The sequence below is a fragment of the Nothobranchius furzeri genome, chromosome 6 (assembly GCF_043380555.1).
Source record: "Nothobranchius furzeri strain GRZ-AD chromosome 6, NfurGRZ-RIMD1, whole genome shotgun sequence".
NCBI lineage: Eukaryota > Metazoa > Chordata > Actinopteri > Cyprinodontiformes > Nothobranchiidae > Nothobranchius > Nothobranchius furzeri.
In genome coordinates this window covers 74,967,035-74,986,316 of record NC_091746.1, presented here as the reverse complement: position 1 = coordinate 74,986,316, position 19,282 = coordinate 74,967,035, and the positions used below count along the sequence as shown (strand labels likewise).

Below are 19,282 nucleotides of genomic sequence, written 5' to 3'. Positions count from 1 at the left end.
GAGCAGAACCTCCTTGAACCGTCTACAGGTGGTTCAGAACGCCTGTGCTCGGCTTCTGACCAAGTCCTCCAAACACACCCACATCACCCCGCTTCTCCTCCAGCTTCACTGGCTGCCAGTCAACTTCAGGGTTCATTTCAAGATCCTGGTTCTGGTCTATAGGGCCTTACATGGACAAGCACCATCTTACATTGGTGATCTTCTTAGTCCCTACACCCCCAGCAGGTCCCTGAGGTCCAGTGACCAAAGCCTACTGGTTGTGCAGCACCAGGCTAAAGGTCAAAGGTGACAGATCATCTGCTGCTGTGGCCCCCAGACTCTGGACCTCTCTCCCCCTGAGCCTGAGATCAGTGGTCTCAGTGGTCTCCTTTAAAAAGCAGCTGAAGACTCACTTGTTCAAGCTGGCTTTTGTATGACCTTCTTCACCTCTCTCTCTTTATTCTGCTCTCCCCACCTATTCCACCTTCCTCAGGATCCACTGATTTCCCTCTTTCCTGTCCACTCTCTCTCTTTCTTAACATTTTTAATCACAATTATCTATTGTTGCTAACTTTAAATATATTTTTAAGCGTTTTATAAATATTTTTTACATTTTTTGTTTTTGTGAAGGGCCTCGTGATTTGTATCTTGAGAGTCGCTATAGAAATGATATTTTCGTCTTCTTGTTTTACTTTTTAAATTGTGTATATGTTTATTAAGTAATAAATATAAGTGAGTTACTACCCGCTAGCCACCGCAGCTGCAACTACTAAGCTACTAACCAACCATAGATAACTTCTTTGGATCTAAAAAAAAACATTTTAAATTAGCTGACTTACTTTTAAACTTGAAAATTGTCCCCGAAGTAGCTGCCGGCTTCTGATCCGCCGTCCTTTTGAAAATACCGCAGTGTATTCTGAGTAATTTTTGACCAAGGCTAGGCTACAAGACACCTCCCGTGTATCCTCGCTCAGCTAGCTAAACGGCTAACAAACTGAGAACACACGCCACGGTAGAACATGAAAATTGGAACACGTGTTGGCGGCTCCTGATGACGTATCTCCTTGGCAACCGGGGCGGGGCCAAGGCATCAAGGCGAGGTTCCTTGGCATTGAGAAATACCCCTTGTTACCTTCTTTCCGTTTCTTTTCTAGTTGCGTTGTTTTTCTGTTCTTATCTTGTTACGTCCCTCTGGTCGCTAGGAGAGATGTGGTAGAGGGAGTAAGAGATGTTGTGTGTAGGTAAATAATAAGTTTATAATAATAAGAGTATTTTTGTCTCAAACAAAGGATTTTTATTAAACACAAAGTGCCTATAAAAGGGAAAAAGGGTTAACAAAAAGCGCCAAGCCAAAAGGGCTGGGAGGAGAAAAATATCTAACTGAAATATTTACTATTAGTAAAACACTAAATTAAAAAAAAAATACAAATACTAAACAAGAGACGTCCTGTTAAGCAGAGACGCTCAGGAGAAATCCAAAAGGGGGAGTCAAAGGCCAGTCCAAAGTCAGAGTTACCAGAAATCCTAATTATCGAGAGTAAACCACAAAATCACCAAAGTACCACGAAGCAACACACACACAAGCACTCGAGGAGAAGAGAGAAACCTGAACACCTTCGTGCCCAAGCTTCCCTGTACCTTCTCACTGACTGAGGGAGGAGAGCAGCCTTTAACAGCTGCTCCCTGATTGGAGCGATTACAAACACCTGTTACACCGGGAGACAGGCGAGGCAAAGCCACTGAGGCCATCTTGTGGCTGAAAAGTGGTACTGTACGTAACAACAGAGTAGCAAAGTTTTTGTTTTTACCTTGTCTTGCTAACAACTTTGGCAGCTTCACTAATGTGAAGCACCGATGGCCTTGGCGAAGCTCTGACGGCACTGTGAGAAGCCGAAACTGTCAGCAAAATAAGGTCAATGTTGAAACGTTGCTGCTTTGTGTTTAAGATGAGAACAGAAAGACAACAGAACTCCTGAAACGAGCTTCTGTCTGTTTGCTGAAACAGCCCATGGAGGTCAGCCATCGTCTCGTGCAGGTGAATATAAAAAGACTCACTGAAGTCTGATAAGGAGAGGAGTTCTCCAGCAGCATGCATCTTGCATCTTTGGGAACAACTTGTGTTCAAATATGTGAGTTTACAGGACCTTCTGTTGAATATGCTCTTCAGTTTTACTGATCCTGTGCATTGCAGGTTGGAAAATGCACCATGATGCATGAAACCTGTTGTAAATGCAAATCAACCAAAGAGGGGGCCACTGGAGCATGTAATCCACGCCAGTTAATACAACACAGTCCTGCTCAATGTGTAACTTATAGAAAGTACACTGACACAAATACTGCACTGAGGCAAAATGCTGTTTCAATGATACTTTTATTTTATGGTCATAGCAACAACTACTGCTCTTATTAGCAGTTACCCCGGCTTTCCACCGGAGCCGTCAGCAGCACGTTACTGCAGCAGCACGTCTTGCTCGTGTAAGCTGCTGCTTGGCCCTTCCCACGAGACGCGAAGCAGCAGGGGAGCAGCTGTCACCGACCGAGCACGAAGTAGGGCTGGGCGATATGACGATTTTAGACCGTTTTACGATCCACACATCTGACGGTCTGTCATTTTTGAGAGACCTTTTTATCACGATTCACAGCTCTGCTGTTGAATTTCTGCCTCTGAATGAAAAGGGAAGTTACCTCAGGTGAATGACACACCTTTGTTTGACCCTTAACCAATCAGAGTGAGTCATAGTAATATATTAGTGCCCCGCTTGTTTTCACCTGTGTGTGAACAAACATGGCTTTGCCGCGGCTGAGAGCGACAACGAGGTTTTTGTTCCGAAGAGGAACGCAGGGTTTCCTTAGCGCGCGGCGCTAACAACTTAGTGACGTGACATGTCTCGGAGAAAGCGTAAAAACACGTTGGACGCGTCTTCTGAAGCGGGAAGATAACGCTTCTTCTTAAGCAGAGCAGGATGTCGCCTCGGTTCGTTCACGGCCGAGCCGGACTGAGCTCGGTAACATTGACCCAGCACAGCCACTGGGTCGCTGGAGCTGCCCCGTGACTGCCTGATGGAAAACCAGCGGGTTTCATCAGACTCGTAGTTTCTTGTTTTTGCTGGGGACCCCCTGTATTTTACCGCTCCCTCCTGCAGTCTTCCCCTATTAAAATTTAAAATGATTCTGTAAATCCGTGTATCAATAGAAACAATCTCTGCCTCTGCCAGCTGCAATAAATGTAGTCTCCAAATAATAAATAAGAGGTGCATTCATCTGTGTATCTCCTTTGATCCACATTAGTGATATTTTCAGCACCAGAACAGTGAAGCAAAGAAAGAATCCTGAGTTTGTTAGTAATTTTATTTATTAGGTGCATCTAACCTGTTCTATTTTTCTCTGAAATGAGATCAAATCAGTGCTTCTATGGGTTGTCTCCAATATGCACTGGAAAATTTTACTTTATTTAGAGACTTGTTGCAGAAAATATTCAGAATGTGCAGTTTTTTGCTACCACAAGCGATCTCTGGTCCAGCCGCACATCAGAGCCGTATTTGAGCTTAACTATCCACTACATGAGCAACTGGGAGCTACATAGTATTTTGAACAAGTTAATGTTTGCACAATACGTTTGCAATTGACATGTTTGTACTTTAAATATGTTTACAATTTTAATTTATGTTAAGTTACTTGAAAAACGAGAAAAACTGATTTTTGTAATTGTTTCTCTCAGGGCTTTTATCATCTCTGGTGTGAGTTTAAAATATAGGTGTGTTAGCACTGTGCTGATTATCCCTAATATGAATACATGTTTATTTATTCAATGTTTCTCTTCTTTAATACGCAATTGAAGTTATGCTATTCATGGATAAAAAACAGTGATGAAATCGAAATCGTGATAAAATATTGGAAAAATCGCGATATTCTATTTTTGCCATATCGCCCAGCCCTAGCACGAAGTCACACGAGTCACTTCGTCAGTAAACACAACAACAAGCAGGAGAAAACTACAACATGGCTCCAAAAGGTTTGTGTTTAATGTTCTGTCCGTTTTATAATCGCCAATACGGACCTGAAAAACAAAGGAGACCGCTAGCTAAGTGATAACTTCTCACGGGGCCGCACAGTTAGTAACTTGTTTTTAAAGTAAAGTAACCGGAAGGCAGTACGTTCTTTATTCTGAAAATCACGGGAAGCTTCGCTCCGTTTCCGCGTCCCATTTCCTGTCTTTCCTTCCCCAAAAATGTCGAACTTGACCCGTTTCAGAGGCGTCGCGCGTAGAAAATAGAACCGGCGCGTAAGGGCCGCGACATGCTGCTCCTGAGACGCGGCCGACTCGCGCTGCTGACGGCTCCGGTGGAAAGAAGGGGTTAGTCATAGATTAGACATCCAGATCATAACCATAAGTGTCTGCGTGTGAATACTGATGGCTAATCCTTGATAGTCAAATGTTATTTAAAGGTCATTGTGCAGTGAAAAACAGTCAGTAGCATGTATGTTTAAAGGAATACTTTTTAATAAATGGTGTTGTGTAAAGTGCTCAACTCAGTCATTAACCTCTCTGCAGTCAGTGTTTGCTCTATGTGGAGATTGAAGGAGTTGAACTAACAGCAAGTCAGCGCAGAGCCCATAGAAGAGGGAAGATCTGAGCTTAACATCTCTCAAAACTATCCTATTAGATGATAAATGATCCACACTTGTATAGCTCCTTTCAGAGTCTGAGGACTCCAAAGCTCTTGCTATTGTGACGTTGTCATATGTTGTCAGGTGTTTGCTATCGGTGTCACATACTGCTACAGACCTTCCGTCCTGGTCTGACAGGCAAAGTCTCATTGTGGCGGCTTTTTCAATCAGGAAATGTGGGTGGAGTAAGATTCTGGTAGGGGGTGACTTACTCTTTAAGCTTTTAGTTTTTGTGCTGTCAGAGGAATAATTTCCCACTTCATTTGCTACTATTACATTTATTACTCTCGTTCAGCCTTTCTGAGGAGACGTTGGCTTCTTTCTGAGGAGACGTTGGCGTCTTTCTGAGGAGACGTTGGCTTCTTTCTGAGGAGACGTTGGCTTCTTTCTGAGGAGACGTTGGCTTCTTTCTGAGGAGACGTTGGCGTCTTTCTGAGGAGACGTTGGCTTCTTTCTGAGGACACGTTGGCTTCTTTCTGAGGAGACGTTGGCGTCTTTCTGAGGAGACGTTGGCGTCTTTCTGAGGAGACATTGGCGTCTTTCTGAGGACACGTTGGCTTCTTTCTGAGGAGATGTTGGCTTCTTTCTGAGGAGACGTTGGCTTCTTTCTGAGGAGACGTTGGCGTCTTTCTGAGGAGACGTTGGCGTCTTTCTGAGGAGACATTGGCGTCTTTCTGAGGACACGTTGGCTTCTTTCTGAGGAGACGTTGGCGTCTTTCTGAGGAGACGTAGGCGTCTTTCTGAGGAGACGTTGGCTTCTTTCTGAGGAGACGTTGGCGTCTTTCTGAGGAGACGTTGGCGTCTTTCTGAGGAGACGTTGGCTTCTTTCTGAGGAGACGTTGGCTTCTTTCTGAGGAGACGTTGGCTTCTTTCTGAGGAGACGTTGGTGTCTTTCTGAGGACACGTTGGCTTCTTTCTGAGGAGACGTTGGCTTCTTTCTGAGGAGACGTTGGCTTCTTTCTGAAGAGACGTTGGCTTCTTTCTGAGGAGACGTTGACTTCTTTCTGAGGAGACGTTGACTTCTTTCTGAGGAGACGTTGGCGTCGTTCTGAGGAGACGTTGGCGTCTTTCTGAGGAGACGTTGGCTTCTTTCTGAGGAGACGTTGGCTTCTTTCTGAGGAGACGATGGCTTCTTTCTGAGGAGACATTGGTGTCTTTCTGAGGACAGGTTGGCTTCTTTCTGAGGAGACGTTGGCTTCTTTCTGAGGAGGCGTTGGCTTCTTTCTGAGGAGGCGTTGGCGTCTTTCTGAGGAGACGTTGGCTTCTTTCTGAGGAGACGTTGGCGTCTTTCTGAGGAGACGCTGGCTTCTTTCTGAGGGGACGCTGGCTTCTTTCTGAGGCGACGCTGGCTTCTTTCTGAGGCGACGCTGGCTTCTTTCTGAGGAGACGCTGGCGTCTTTCTGAGGAGACGTTGGCTTCTTTCTGAGGAGACGTTTGCTTCTTTCTGAGGAGACGTTGGCGTCTTTCTGAGGAGACATTGGCGTCTTTCTGAGGAGACGTAGGCGTCTTTCTGAGGAGACGTTGGCGTCTTTCTGAGGAGACGTTGGCGTCTTTCTGAGGAGACGTTGACTTCTTTCTGAGGAGACGTTGGCTTCTCTCTGAGGAGACGTTGGCGTCTTTCTGAGGAGACGTTGGCGTCTTTCTGAGGAGACGTTGGCTTCTTTCTGAGGCGACGCTGGCTTCTTTCTGAGGAGACGCTGGCTTCTTTCTGAGGAGATGTTGGCATCTTTCTGAGGAGACGTTGGCTTCTTTCTGAGGAGACGTTGGCTTCTTTCTGAGGAGACGTTGGCTTCTTTCTGAGGAGACGAAGGCGTCTTTCTGAGGAGACGATGGCGTCTTTCTGAGGAGACGTTGGCTTCTTTCTGAGGAGGTCAGGGTTTTTCTGCGTTCAAATTTGCGTGGCAGCCGCCTCCAGCAAATTTTGTGCTGCCCCAGCCTGATTTCACTCAGCCCCCAGCTATAGAGCTCCAGACGTCACGTGACTCTCAGAGAGTAGAAGCCATGTTGGCAGGCAACAAAAGTAAACAAATTGAACGGGATCGGCTTGGATTTTACTTCGTCTGAGTTTACTTCACACTTTAAAACCAAAGAAATTGTTTTATATAGTCAGAAATTTTATAGACTAAATATCTCCGACCCTTACCGTGCCCCTGGGATACTTTTTAAAAATGCCAGAAGCTGTCGGAGCGAACTTCTTACCGTACCTGGCCGGGGAACCCCTTGGGATTCCCCCGGAGGAGCTGGCCCAAGTGGCTGGGGAGAGGGAAGTCTGGGCCTCTGGACGGCTACTGCCCCAGCAACCCGACTCCGGATAAGCGGATGAAAATGGATGGATGGATGGACAAATAACATAGATTTACATGTAAGAAGTTTAAATAGAGTGCTGTGCTGTTGGAATGTATAAACTGAACACCAAGAGAAATCACTAGTCTGATTTTTTTCCGTGAATAAAATAAATATGTCAGGCAGGAGCGTCTCAGGATCTGTCTGAGATCTGTCTCGGTGAGACAGATAATAGCAATCCAAAGTGCTTTTTATGTGTGATCTGACAATTGATCAACCATTGCTTAAAAATCAAATACAGCTTAGCCGGTTAATTGCTGTGATCATAAAACACGTAAACGGCAGCACGCAGAACTCACGAGGCAACGTTTTACGTGACGTTTACTTGTTGCTATGAGTAATAAGACAGAAAAATCCACGCCAAAATAAGTTTGGGAAGCCCACTAAGAATCGTAATAAAAGCATTTAAAATAAATACCATACACAGTTGAGGAAACGTTGTTTAAGTACCTGATATGAAGCGGTCGCTGCATACGTGAAAACCTTTACTCTCGGGATCCCACAGCTTCATTTCAGCCCGGTCACTAGCGCGTTTTATTACAATGATCCAACGTTTGCGGCGTTCCGCATCTTGGGGAATCCTGTAGATGGCTCATTCCTTATGTCGTCCGTGTCTGTTCTGCATCCTGGGGCACAACAGGAATCTACCATATTTCCTGTCTGATTGAGTTTTCTGACAATAACAAACAGTCCAGCTGCGGGCTTCTGCATGCCAATATGGCGCCGTTTCAATTTGAACAGTTGCATGCCGGGAGAAGTGAGGTTAACTCCCAGAGCTCTACGTGGATTTTATTTTAACAGCAGTTGCAGCGTTGCGCCACTATAAGGACGCTGTACCAGCAGCGGTGCACCGAAAAGCGCTAAAACCGCTGCAGAAAAAGATCAAAAACAGCTTTTCTCGCTAGTTGGTACATATCTATGGTTTGTGTTATAGACGTCCCCGTCCCCCCCTAGGCTCTTCCATATCAGAGCAGGGCTGTACAGCGTGACGAAAAAACTGTTGTGTCTGTCTATTTTTACGTTACGTGTCAGAAAAATGCTTCTTACTGGCGCACAGTGTGGTCATCTGGATGCAGTGGAGGAAAATAAAGGAACCAGCAAAGGCAGAACCAGTCCAAGGTTTGGGATCACAAGTGCAGCTACACGCAGACTGACTGATGCTAAAGCTAACGGTTAGCAGTCTCACGATCAAGTGGCACACAGAAAAACACATGATGATTGTCAAACCAAGAAAGACTAAACTCCACAAGTGGATGAAAAGTTCCCACCATCCTGTTTATTCTGCATCCTGCAGCGCTACGGATCAGAACCTCTGCAGATACGAGTCACATTACTGCTACAAGTCTGCTCCACATACAGGAGCAGGAAGTACGGCAAGCCATTGTAGTATATAATTCACATCTGCTTCTATGTTTGAACATAATCTAAACTGAATTATTGCCAACCCGTACATAATAGACATGCCACCATTACATTGGTAGCAGCAGAAATTGAATGTTATTACCATTTCCAACACAAATGCATGTTAATGAAATGCATTGTATTTTACTGGATGTATTTGTGTCATTTAGACTAAGATGAGTGTTCTTAATACAAACCTAAAAAGTTACTGAAATGTAGGTCAAATATTTAAAAATATTTTAACTATAAATATCAGATGGAAAAAGGAACTAAACACCAATCTAATGCATATTATTGAGCTTTTCATAATATTTGCCTTTGAAAAAGTGAGGCAGTTGAACGCACGAGTATACGTGCTGGCGCAGGGTCAGGATGCTACCACCTCTGCCTCAGTTTGAGCCAGGAAAATCCCTGGAGATGTTTCTGAGGGTGTGTTAGCTTCTTTCTGAGGAGATGTTAGCTTCTTTCAGAGAATGTGTTGGCTTCTTTCTGAAGAGATGTTAGCTTCTTTCTGAAGAGAGATGTTAGCTTCTTTTAGAGGAGATGTTAGCTTATTTCTAAAGAGAGATGTTAGCTTCTTTCTGAAGAGGTGTTAGCTTCTTTCTGAAGAGAGATGTTAGCTTCTTTTAGAGGAGATGTTAGCTTATTTCTAAAGAGAGATGTTAGCTTCTTTCTGAAGAGATGTTAGCTTCTTTCTGAAGAGATGATGTTAGCTTCTTTTAGAGGAGATGTTAGCTTCTTTCTAAAGAGAGATGTTAGCTTCTTTCTGAAGAGATGTTAGCTTCATCCTTTCGTGAAATTTTCTCCCTGAATCTCAAAACTCAGATCAGCTCTGTTTTCTTGAAATGGACTAATCGTGCACACGCCACACAACCTTCAAAAACTCTTCCCCTTTAAGGGTGCATGCATGTTACCGCTCCGCTAGCGCTGCCTCAACATGTCACCACTTAGCTGAAAGTGAATTAGGGCTGCTGTTGGTTGAAGACACCTCTTTGAAGGACTTAAGAAATATTCCACAGGATTATTTCTAATCAAATTCAGCACAATACTTTTAGATTTGTTTTGAAACTATAGCATTTAATATTCTAGTCAACACCCAGATTGTGTGGTAAATTTCCACACACACACCCAAAAGACAGGAAGACACACATTTCACACACCTCCCCTCCATGCTCATCTTTATCCGTGCAGCTTTTTCTTATCCACTTCTCTTCTGAAAGTTGTCTGCTCAGTCCCAGAGGTCCGGGCAGCCGAGGGAGATTAAAATAGGAGGGGTGGCACACACACACACACACATACATACATACATACACACACACACACACACACACACACACAGCTTATTGTGGGTGACTGATAATGTGGTATGCCACAGTGGCTTAACGGTTAGAGGAACGACGAGCAGTGACATCAACATCCGTTCTTCATCTGTCACTCTTCCATAACCATCTAGAATAAAGATGCTATTCATGCAGCTATATGGGGTAAATACTGGCAGCTTTATTTATAGACCCTTGTTTCATCTGTGCCAGTTTGGGAGTTTTACCATTTTTACATTTTAACATGGCTATTCATGTTTAATAGGAGTATAATAAAATCCTAAAACCCCAGTTCGGTAAGTGACTTGATTTTAATGCCACTGTTCAGTTTATATTTGGCACAGTGAGGGAAAAAAGTGTATAAAAAGAGTTTCTTTTGTGTAAACCTACAGTGGGTAAGGAAAAGTATTCAGACCCCTGTAAAATTTAACTCTGTTATATTGCAGCTGTTTGTTAAAATCAATTAAATTCATATTTTTCCTCTGAAATATAAGAAAGAAATGAGATTCTCTAGTCTGAGACCAAGGTAGAACTTTTTGTCCTTAATTCTAAGTGGTATGTGTGGAAAAAACCAGGCACTGCTCATCACTTGTCAAATAGTCCCCACAGTGATGCATGGTGGTGGCAGCATCATGCTGTGGGGGTGTTCTTCAGCTGCAGGGACAGGACGACTGGTTGCAATATGGATATGGACCAAAACTTACATCTCGATATCTTTTTGCTGAATTCCGATTTACGATATATATCTCGATATTTTTCCTCCTGTAAAATATTTACAAGTTAACTCACTTCAAGCTGTCTTGATAAATTATACATAAATCAGTAGATTAATGCATGAAAATGTATTGATTCTTGTTAAACTTTAACCTTAGTGCCTATTCTCTTGTACAGCTGCCTGTTAAGGCATCCACACACACACAAACACACACACACACACACACACACACACACACACACACACACACACACACACACACACATACACACACACACACACAGTTGAGACCTAGAGGTGTACCAAATGTCCCACAGGTACTTTTTATTTATATATTTATAATTAATGTAAAATTATTTAAATTTCATCTAGAAGTGGCCATATCATATATTTCTTGTCCAGAGAATAAAAATCTATCATGTTAAGCTAAATGTATGATGATGTAATTGCATCTACTGAAGGTCACATGGGTCATGCACCATGGGGTTATTAGTTATCAGGGCAAACATGGCTGCAGTCTAACAGGATTGGCTCATATCAGCGATTATACTGTAATGACTCAGAGGCTCTGGTTGCTCTTTTATGAACATTATTTTCGGGCTACTGTCGCCGTAACCCACGCCTTACAAACTTAACTTTTTTTAACAGAATCGCTCGTAACGGAGTTTTTACTAGCGTAGCTAACCAGAGCGGAAAAAACCGGAACAACATTTCTCACCTGTTGAGCTCACCTTCAAAATAAAACGTTGAATCTATAGTTTACAATTCAAACCCTTACAATATGTTTGAGGTAACTTGGCCAGTCTGGCTATCCGTAGATTTTTCCTCATTACACAGGGGAGGGAGGGGTTTGGCTCGTCTCTCCGCACAAGCAGGATGGAAAACAGAACTCCGTTGGCGTTGAACGTCCCCAAATAATTAAAAACCAGAACGCCAAATGCAAATTTTAGACCAGCACATTTACCCAGAGGCTCTCAGATTGAGCTAACTTGTGAGAATGCATCTAATAGCCGCTTAGAGACGGAGCAACATGTCGCTAGCATAGCGGCTAATCGCTAGCATAGCAGTTTGACCAGTTATGTCAATATAAAGATATAAAGTCATCTTATATCTTGTTTAAAAATTATATTGATATATTGCCCAGCCCTACCAGGAGAGTTATCAACACTCGATGGTGCAGGAACATGCGCTGGAGTGACCACAGCATGCTTCGTAAATCAGGATTTTGACCGTTCGTACGAACATTCTAAAATTCATTCAAGAGATACAGGACAGTTTCTACAAACGTTTGATAAATGAGGGCTCAGGTCTTGTACGACATTTAATGAGAAGCCCACTTACACAGGAATGTTTAAAACTTTAATTGTAGTCCGAAGCCGTTTCAAATAACCTGACGCCATCTTTGCAATCTCACTCAGCTGCCGTTACATCCCGCCCACCAAACCACTAGACCGCTGTGATTAGCACAACAGAATACTGCTCAGGCCAATGCCCGGCTGAGGTTCCTATGGCTAGACCAACATGCAGAGCAAAATCATTTCGCTTTGGCTACTGTCTGTCTAGATTTCTAGGCTAGCACTTTTCATGAACAGCTTCTTTTCTGTTTGCTAACTTTGATACAGAAGCAGCCTGATAATCAGCTGCTGGTGGATGGGCCTGAATCCCACTGGAAGTCTGAACTTCCTGGTTGATGGACCAGAACAGTTCAACACAGTTGGTTCCATGTGACCCGGGAAAACATCAACACGGATTTGAAAAAGCACCAACAAAAAACAAGGGAGATGCAAAAGCAGGAAACATGATGCGGATGAACACAGACACGGTTTGAGCACCTTCTCTCTGCCTCTTCCAGGAAAATCAGACTAATAGAGAGTTAAAAATGAAAAGTGCCCGTCCCTAACGAGGTGGGACCATCAGCTCCTCTACCGAATTAACTGGCTGGTTGTGTCCAGGTGCTCAGAGACGGACAGGGACACTCCCCGACCAGGTCTTCGTGCTTGGGTTAAGTCTATGGTTGTAAATTATTTATGTAATTAATGTAGCGAGAAACCAAATGAGTTGCTGAAAACTGTATACTGTAATAATTTTAGCTATGTCCTTAGTATTTATCAGTCAGGCACAGCAGGGCCTTGCTTCAGTAGATAAATGGCTTATTACTGTTATTTTACAGATTTCTTAGAATGCAAAGTAAATTTTGATGATGTTCTTTTCTTTCTTTTCTTGCCTTTTTTTTTTACATAAATTTAAAACAAATATAAATCCACCATTTTTATACAAAAAATCTGTAAAATCCCAAAAACAAACGGTTCACTGCTTGCAGGACTCTGATCCTTAGGATCCCCCACTGACTGCAGGAGACAGCCATCATAAATGTCAGTTCCACTTTACAGCTGATAAACTTTTATTTCCTTACAGGAATTCTGCCGCCGGGCGAACACAGTTTCCCGTTCCAGTTCCTCCTTCCAGGTGGGTGTGACCCTCTTACCTGTGTGTCGATGGTTCTCACACACACACCTGCCCTATCAAAGTTTACGTCGATGCAAACCTCTACTGGTTTGCACAGCGTTCACCTCCAGGACCTTCGCCTCTGATGGGAATCGGTCACTCCCATACGTGTGATAGCGTGTGGAAAAACAAGCTGTAGTTAATGTGCACAGGTCTGGGTGGAGGCGATGCGTGACTCCACATCTAAAGTCAACACGACACAAACACACTTCATGTGTCTTATCTGAACATACTACACCCGTCTCTCTCTCTCTCTCTCTCTCTCTCTCTCTCTCTCTCTCTCTCTCTCTCTCTCATATGGACGACTGGACTCCCTGGAGGTTATTTTTAGTCTCCTGTCCTGTTGTGTGGTGTCTCTTTAATCAGTCTTCATGCCTTCATGCTTTGTCCTGTCTACACGAATGTAGACGTTTTGAGAACACATGAATAAGAAGGTTTCTCGTGTCTGCTACTGCCCCCTGCTGGTTCAGGAAACAGGGTGGGTGCTGTTTATGGCTCATTTCTCTGTAATGAATCTCATGTCAGTGAAAATGGGACCCAGGTTAGCATTGTAATGATTCCAGACCTTCACTACCAGGTGGAACCTGCTGAGTCATGCTTTAGAGGAAGGAGCTACACAACTCCATGTTCTGGTTGCTCAGCTCCAGTAAAAGCTCCTAAACGTTCCTGCTGGTGGTGATCGCTGTTGCTCTGAGCTGCTTGTTGGATCATTTTTAGCACTTTATTGATGTGAGTCTGTCAGGGTCCTCGGTAGCATGAGGATTTTCCACACACGGCCACAACATCTTGGTTCCTCCTCCTCATGCCGGTCGTATTCCACTTGAGTAGGGATGCATCAGTATTGGAATAGGTGCATCCTTACTTTGGAATGATGTTCCACGTCATAAAGAGCTTTAGATTTGTGCGTTTCTGTGCACGCGTCGACTGGGAAAGGCCTGAGAACGTATCCTGATGCATGGAGTCCTCTCTGTCACCTCTGCACCAGTCAGCAGCTCCTCTCTCTGGGAATGGAGTTCCTTAAGGATAATATTCCCGTTGGTCTTTTAGTATCAGCAGGATTTAACACAAATGTTCCTGCACAGCATCCTCTCACAGATGTTTCTCCTGTTTCAGAGGCTTTAATCTGCGCTAATCTCCACCGCTCATCTTTCTCTAATTGGTGTAGCTTTGGGGTTTCTCGACTTTGGATTCAATCCTCTAAAACGGGGTGAGGGTTTGTGTCATGACATCAAACTCCCCATGTGGACCACTCACCGCCCCGGCCGGTTATCTAGTAACTGATTAGGCTCACATGTACGTTGGATTTGCTCCTGAACCCTTCCTGGATGCAAGTCTGCTGTGTTCAGGTGGATCTTCAGTTTCCTGTTCATGCTGAATAAACCAGATTTAAGTTGGATTTATAGTAAGTTGCTTAGAAAATTAACTCATGAATTTAATTAAGGGATTAATACACATAATGGGATGAGTATTGGCTGCCTCGTCTCCAGTAGCAGAGCTCCAGGCTGCTCCCATCTACACGATAGAGTAAACCAGGAGGACAAAACACTGAATTTAGGAAAAGTTCTAATTGGGCTTTTTGGGAAGCTGGTTTAGGGCCTGGTACTCCCAATGAAAACCCAACCACCAACTCCACACACACACACGCACGCACGCACACGCACACACACACACACACACTTAAGCGTGTAAAACTGTGCAGAAGTCTTGAGCCACCTCTAGGGTTGGAGGGATTAACCGGTATGACTTATCCGCGTTACGAAACGCTGCGGTTAACCCACCGTAAAGACTTCACCAGCATGCTAATAGAAAATAAGACATTAGCGCTGAGCAAACCGAAAGCGAGACTGGAACAGATGCTCTCCGCAGAACCAGCAGCAACAACCACCAGGACTGCTCCGTTTCCACCTAGGAACACTTGAAGTCTCCTCTGTGGGAATGCTGCAGATTCCCAAAGATGCTAAAGACATCGAAGACGATGGCTCGTTCATCTGCAGAGGTCACTCAAAAAAAAGACACCTCCAACTTGTTGTTATGATCTCTGAGATCATCACACAGACAAATAAGCTCCAACTGAGTCAGATTGTGTTTAACAGTAACGTTGGAACAAATTCATGACTACCAGCAGCTGAAATGGGTTTCCTCCATCTGGGGGACGGACTCAGACTATAGAGGGAAGAGGTCGGACATCAGGGTGGGACTCAAAGTAGAGCCGCTGCTGCTCCTCCACATCGAAAGGAACCAGCTGAGGTGGTTCAGGCATCTAGTCAGCTCCTCCTGGACGCCTCCCATGGGAGGAGGCTCCCGGGTCAACCCAGGGCACGATGGAGGGATTACATCTCCAGCCTAGCCAAGGAACTCCTCAGGGTCTCACCTGTGGACACATGAATCAAATACTTTTCACCAACTGTAAATCTCATCTCAGATTCATCAGCCTGTAACATTTTCACTTTTTAAAGCAAATGCAGCAAGTTTAGACCGACAAGTTATCGATAAGGTGTGAAGTTCTTACTTTCTTCTCTGGATTTGTTCTACCGAGCTGCCTGAAACCAAACAGCCTCTGAACAAGCTGACATCCTTAATGGAAGTAACATCTGAATCAGTAAACAGTCACAGCTGCTCAGATTGGATTTGGACATTTTTATCACCATCTTGTGATCAGTAAACGTCATTTATCATCCGAAAATCTGAGGTTACTGCCGTGCCTTCCCTTCCCTTTCCTCTTGTTCTGTTTCTTCCCACATTGTTGCTTTTGCCCTTCGCTTCTTAGATTTCTTCCTTCCACTCGTTCGTCCTTTCCTGGAGACACGAAACCCAGCGTTGTCCTTCAGGAGGGGACGGGCGTCTTTCTTTGTGTCCGCTGACAGCTCTGATGGAGATCTGCTGAGATGGACGTCATCCTCTGACGGAGACCATTTGTCTCCACGTTTATCCACTTTGTTTTTTTTATTGTTTGGTTAAAAGACTCAGATTTGTATGTAAAGCAGAAAACGTCACGTTGCCTCGTGTGACCTAAAATTCTTCCCTTTTCCATCCAGAATTAGCTTCAGTCGACTCTTAAAGGTGTGGTTCACTCGTTTAATCCAAACATTTGCAGTGGTCTCTAGTAGGAACGAATGACTTGTGAGTCGGGGGTACAGCTCAGATGTGCCTGAATCAGGACGTAGAATTTAGCTGGAGGAGAACGTAGCTTCAGACGACAGGATCTAGAGTCTTATTTCCTGGTATTTGGACATCTCTCCTCTGATTGGCTAACAGCAACACGATTCTACCACTGACTCTGTCTACTCTGCTATGTTGATGTTTTATCTTCACCAATAACACAAGCCTGGAGGAGTTCTGCTGTGTGGTGGAGCTGCTAATGCTAACGGTTAGCTTCTACTAGCTGAGACGTTCTCTGCTGTTTCCTGGACGCTAAACTAACAACAGCCTTCCCCGTCGTGAGTCCATGAATGTTAGTGACAGGGTGACGTAGATCTGTCAGGATTTTCTATCCTAGAGTTTCACCGTCTGTTTTATACCAGAAGCTACTGCAGGAGACAGGTGTAGGAGACTATTTTCATGTTCAGCCTGCATGAAAAACTGAGAGTGACTGATTATAATCAGAAATAATCATTAAAAATGTGTTTTTTAGTGTTTCACACCTTTAACCATATATATATGTTTTATATAACACATCCGAGTTATGATTATTATTAAAAACTAGATATAATCTTTTTTATCATAAACACAATTACGATGAATGAAAGAGACAGAAAAACAGAGACAACTTTAATGAGATACTAGAATTCTTTAAAATGAAATAAAAAACTTCTCCACAGAAGTAAAACCAAACTAAGGAGAAAAGGTTCCACTCAAACACATTTTGGTTCCACGTAAACAGGAAATGTCTTTTCTGTTTTGTCTCTAAATCTTTCCTTTAGTCGCTGTTCCAACTTCCTTTGAGGGACCTTTTGGGAAGATTGTTTACCGTGTGAAGGTGGCTATCGACACGCCTCGATTCTCTAAGGGCTACAAAGCCCAGAAGCCTTTCTACGTCCTCAACATGCTCAATCTGAACGAGGTTCCTGACATTGAGGTTGGTGCTTCCTCTACCTGTGCGTCCCTGCGATGCTCACGTTTCACCTCAGTGTTTGTTTTTAAGTAAATGAAGAGCTGCACAGTGAAGAATCTCTAGTTATGCTCCGTCTCATCATCACATTCACGAAACAAACGGCAAACAGTTACGTGTTATAATAGTAAAATAATAAAAAGCATCCTCCGTTTTATTTGAATTTGCCGTCGCCGTACACTTGACTAAACCCTGTCTAGGGATGTTCGAATAAAAAGTAAAATATTATTACGTTCCACCGTTATTACCCTAATATCGATAATACACGTCTGAGCCTCAGCGGTACAGTGGTAGAGCTCGTACCGACGTAACACCGCTACACTGGGGAGAGTCACGGTAAAGGAACCAGTAAGCATGCGTTACTGGGGCGTGCCTGCTGTTAGGTGCAGCCCTGATTATCATTCATCGTAATGCTCAGTTTTAATTGAATCCACCTTTTTTTGTTTGGTTGCTGACATTCTACCTGAAACTCGACAGCAAGCGCCCCGGTGTGAACGGGTCACGGCCCTAAATCAGCCCACATGCACTGAACTGGTGCTCAGTTTATGGAAGTAAAGATGGCCGCTACAAATGTTAGTCTTTGTGCAGCAGTTAAATAAAAATCTGGTCAGCAGGATGTCTGTCTTCCTCTAAACGCAGCTTCATCCCTTCCCCAGGCTCAGAATGAGCTCAAATGTCTCTTGTGGGGACGTTGTTGGACAGTATGAATCATGCTCATGATCGTGAGCATTCCCCCCCCCCCCCCCCCCCCCGTCTGCCGACTGTTGGTGAGATCAGCTGATTTACACCACTCTGCTACAGTCACCTAGCCTAGTGAACTAGACCAAATTCTTGCTTTGCAAAGAATGGTCTATTTACGCTCCACTGGAACCTCAGCAGCTCCTACCAGGACTCTGGCTAGCCAATCACAGCTCTCTAGAGGGGTTTCAAACACATAAAGAGCTGTGATTGGTCCATAATGGTGGGCCAATCATAGTGCTCCATCTGCTTAGTGAACAAATCACAGAGCTTTATCCGCTTTGTGGGCCAATCAGGGCACTCTATATGCCTGGTGGGTGGGATGATGCAACAGAGTGAAACAAGAGGATGTCACATTCATTGTCCAGTGGAATGCGGAGATCATTTGAAAGACAACGGTAGAACCCGCCCCACAACCGAGAGCCGTCAATGGAGCGTGGCCAGACTAATAATACATTTATTTAGTCTGGCTTGCCAGGCTAGCAGTCACTCTCCTTCAGCCACAAACCGCTGTTGCCTCTTACAGCTGATTCATGTTTGCTGCCTTTTCTTCACATTCCTATTCAGAGTTTACAGGTTCTTATGTGAGCTGGAAATCCTTGAACATGTTAAAATGTGAATCTCACATTGGAAGTCCTTGAAAAGCATTTGAATGTGAAATTTGAAACACAGTAAAACCCCTGTATTTATTAGATGAGCGACTTTGGTACATATGAAACTGTAACCGGATTACAGGATACAATAAGATAATTAAAAGAAAAAATAAACAAATGGGCCAATAATTAGGTTCGGGGAGAATTGGAGGTTGTTTAAGAATGACTGGAGTCACGGGTATAGCATGAAACGGTTTATATACTAAATTTTAATAATAATGGGAAATATAACACATAAAGATAACACACAAAAACAGATGAAAACAATCGACAATAGTAAAATGGTCGGTATGAGATTTGATCATATGAGTCACAAGTCAGCCGGCGTCAAGTCAAATCCCCACGCTTGGGGTGAAAGTCAGAGTCCGGTGGTGCGATTTTTTCCTACCACACCGTTGAGATTGTTCACAGAAGAGAGCAGTCTGCTCTTCAGTTACTTGAGATGTCCTGGTTCGTTCAGTGGTTAAGGCTCGCCATCTCCCTCGTCAGGAAGAAATCCAGTTCTCGTTCCAAGTGAGTGATCATAGGAGTCGGGATCAAACCCAAGGAAAAAAAAAAACCCAGCCTGTAAACAACAGGACTGTTAGCGAGTTGGCATCGACCCTTCTCGTCACATCACAGCATAAAGTCTTACAGACTTAAACAAATGCTTCACTCTATTGGCATAGCCAATCATGTTTGGGTTCACAGTTCAACTAACATAACATCAATTTGATTGTCTATTAAAATAATTCTCAGTAGCTCTGGAAATATAATTACATATGACAACAATTGTTCAGCTCAATAGGCTCAGTTAGATTCTATTACTCTACACTATTCAACAAGAAATACATTCATGACAACAAGGATACAT

At 43.7% G+C, this 19,282-nt stretch overlaps 1 protein-coding gene across 2 annotated transcripts in view; it reads left to right on the top strand.

Moving 5' to 3' along the window:
- arrdc1b (arrestin domain containing 1b) overlaps positions 1-19,282 on the top strand; it is a 67,952-nt gene that overhangs the window by 30,749 nt on the left and 17,921 nt on the right. The window contains exons 3-4 of one of the 2 annotated variants that reach the window (XM_015943495.3): positions 12,841-12,891; positions 16,851-17,005. In XM_015943495.3, the coding sequence (XP_015798981.1) occupies positions 12,841-12,891; positions 16,851-17,005 (206 nt within the window). The remainder of the gene's footprint in view (positions 1-12,840; positions 12,892-16,850; positions 17,006-19,282) is intronic. The other variant, XM_070552560.1, reaches the window with a different exon arrangement.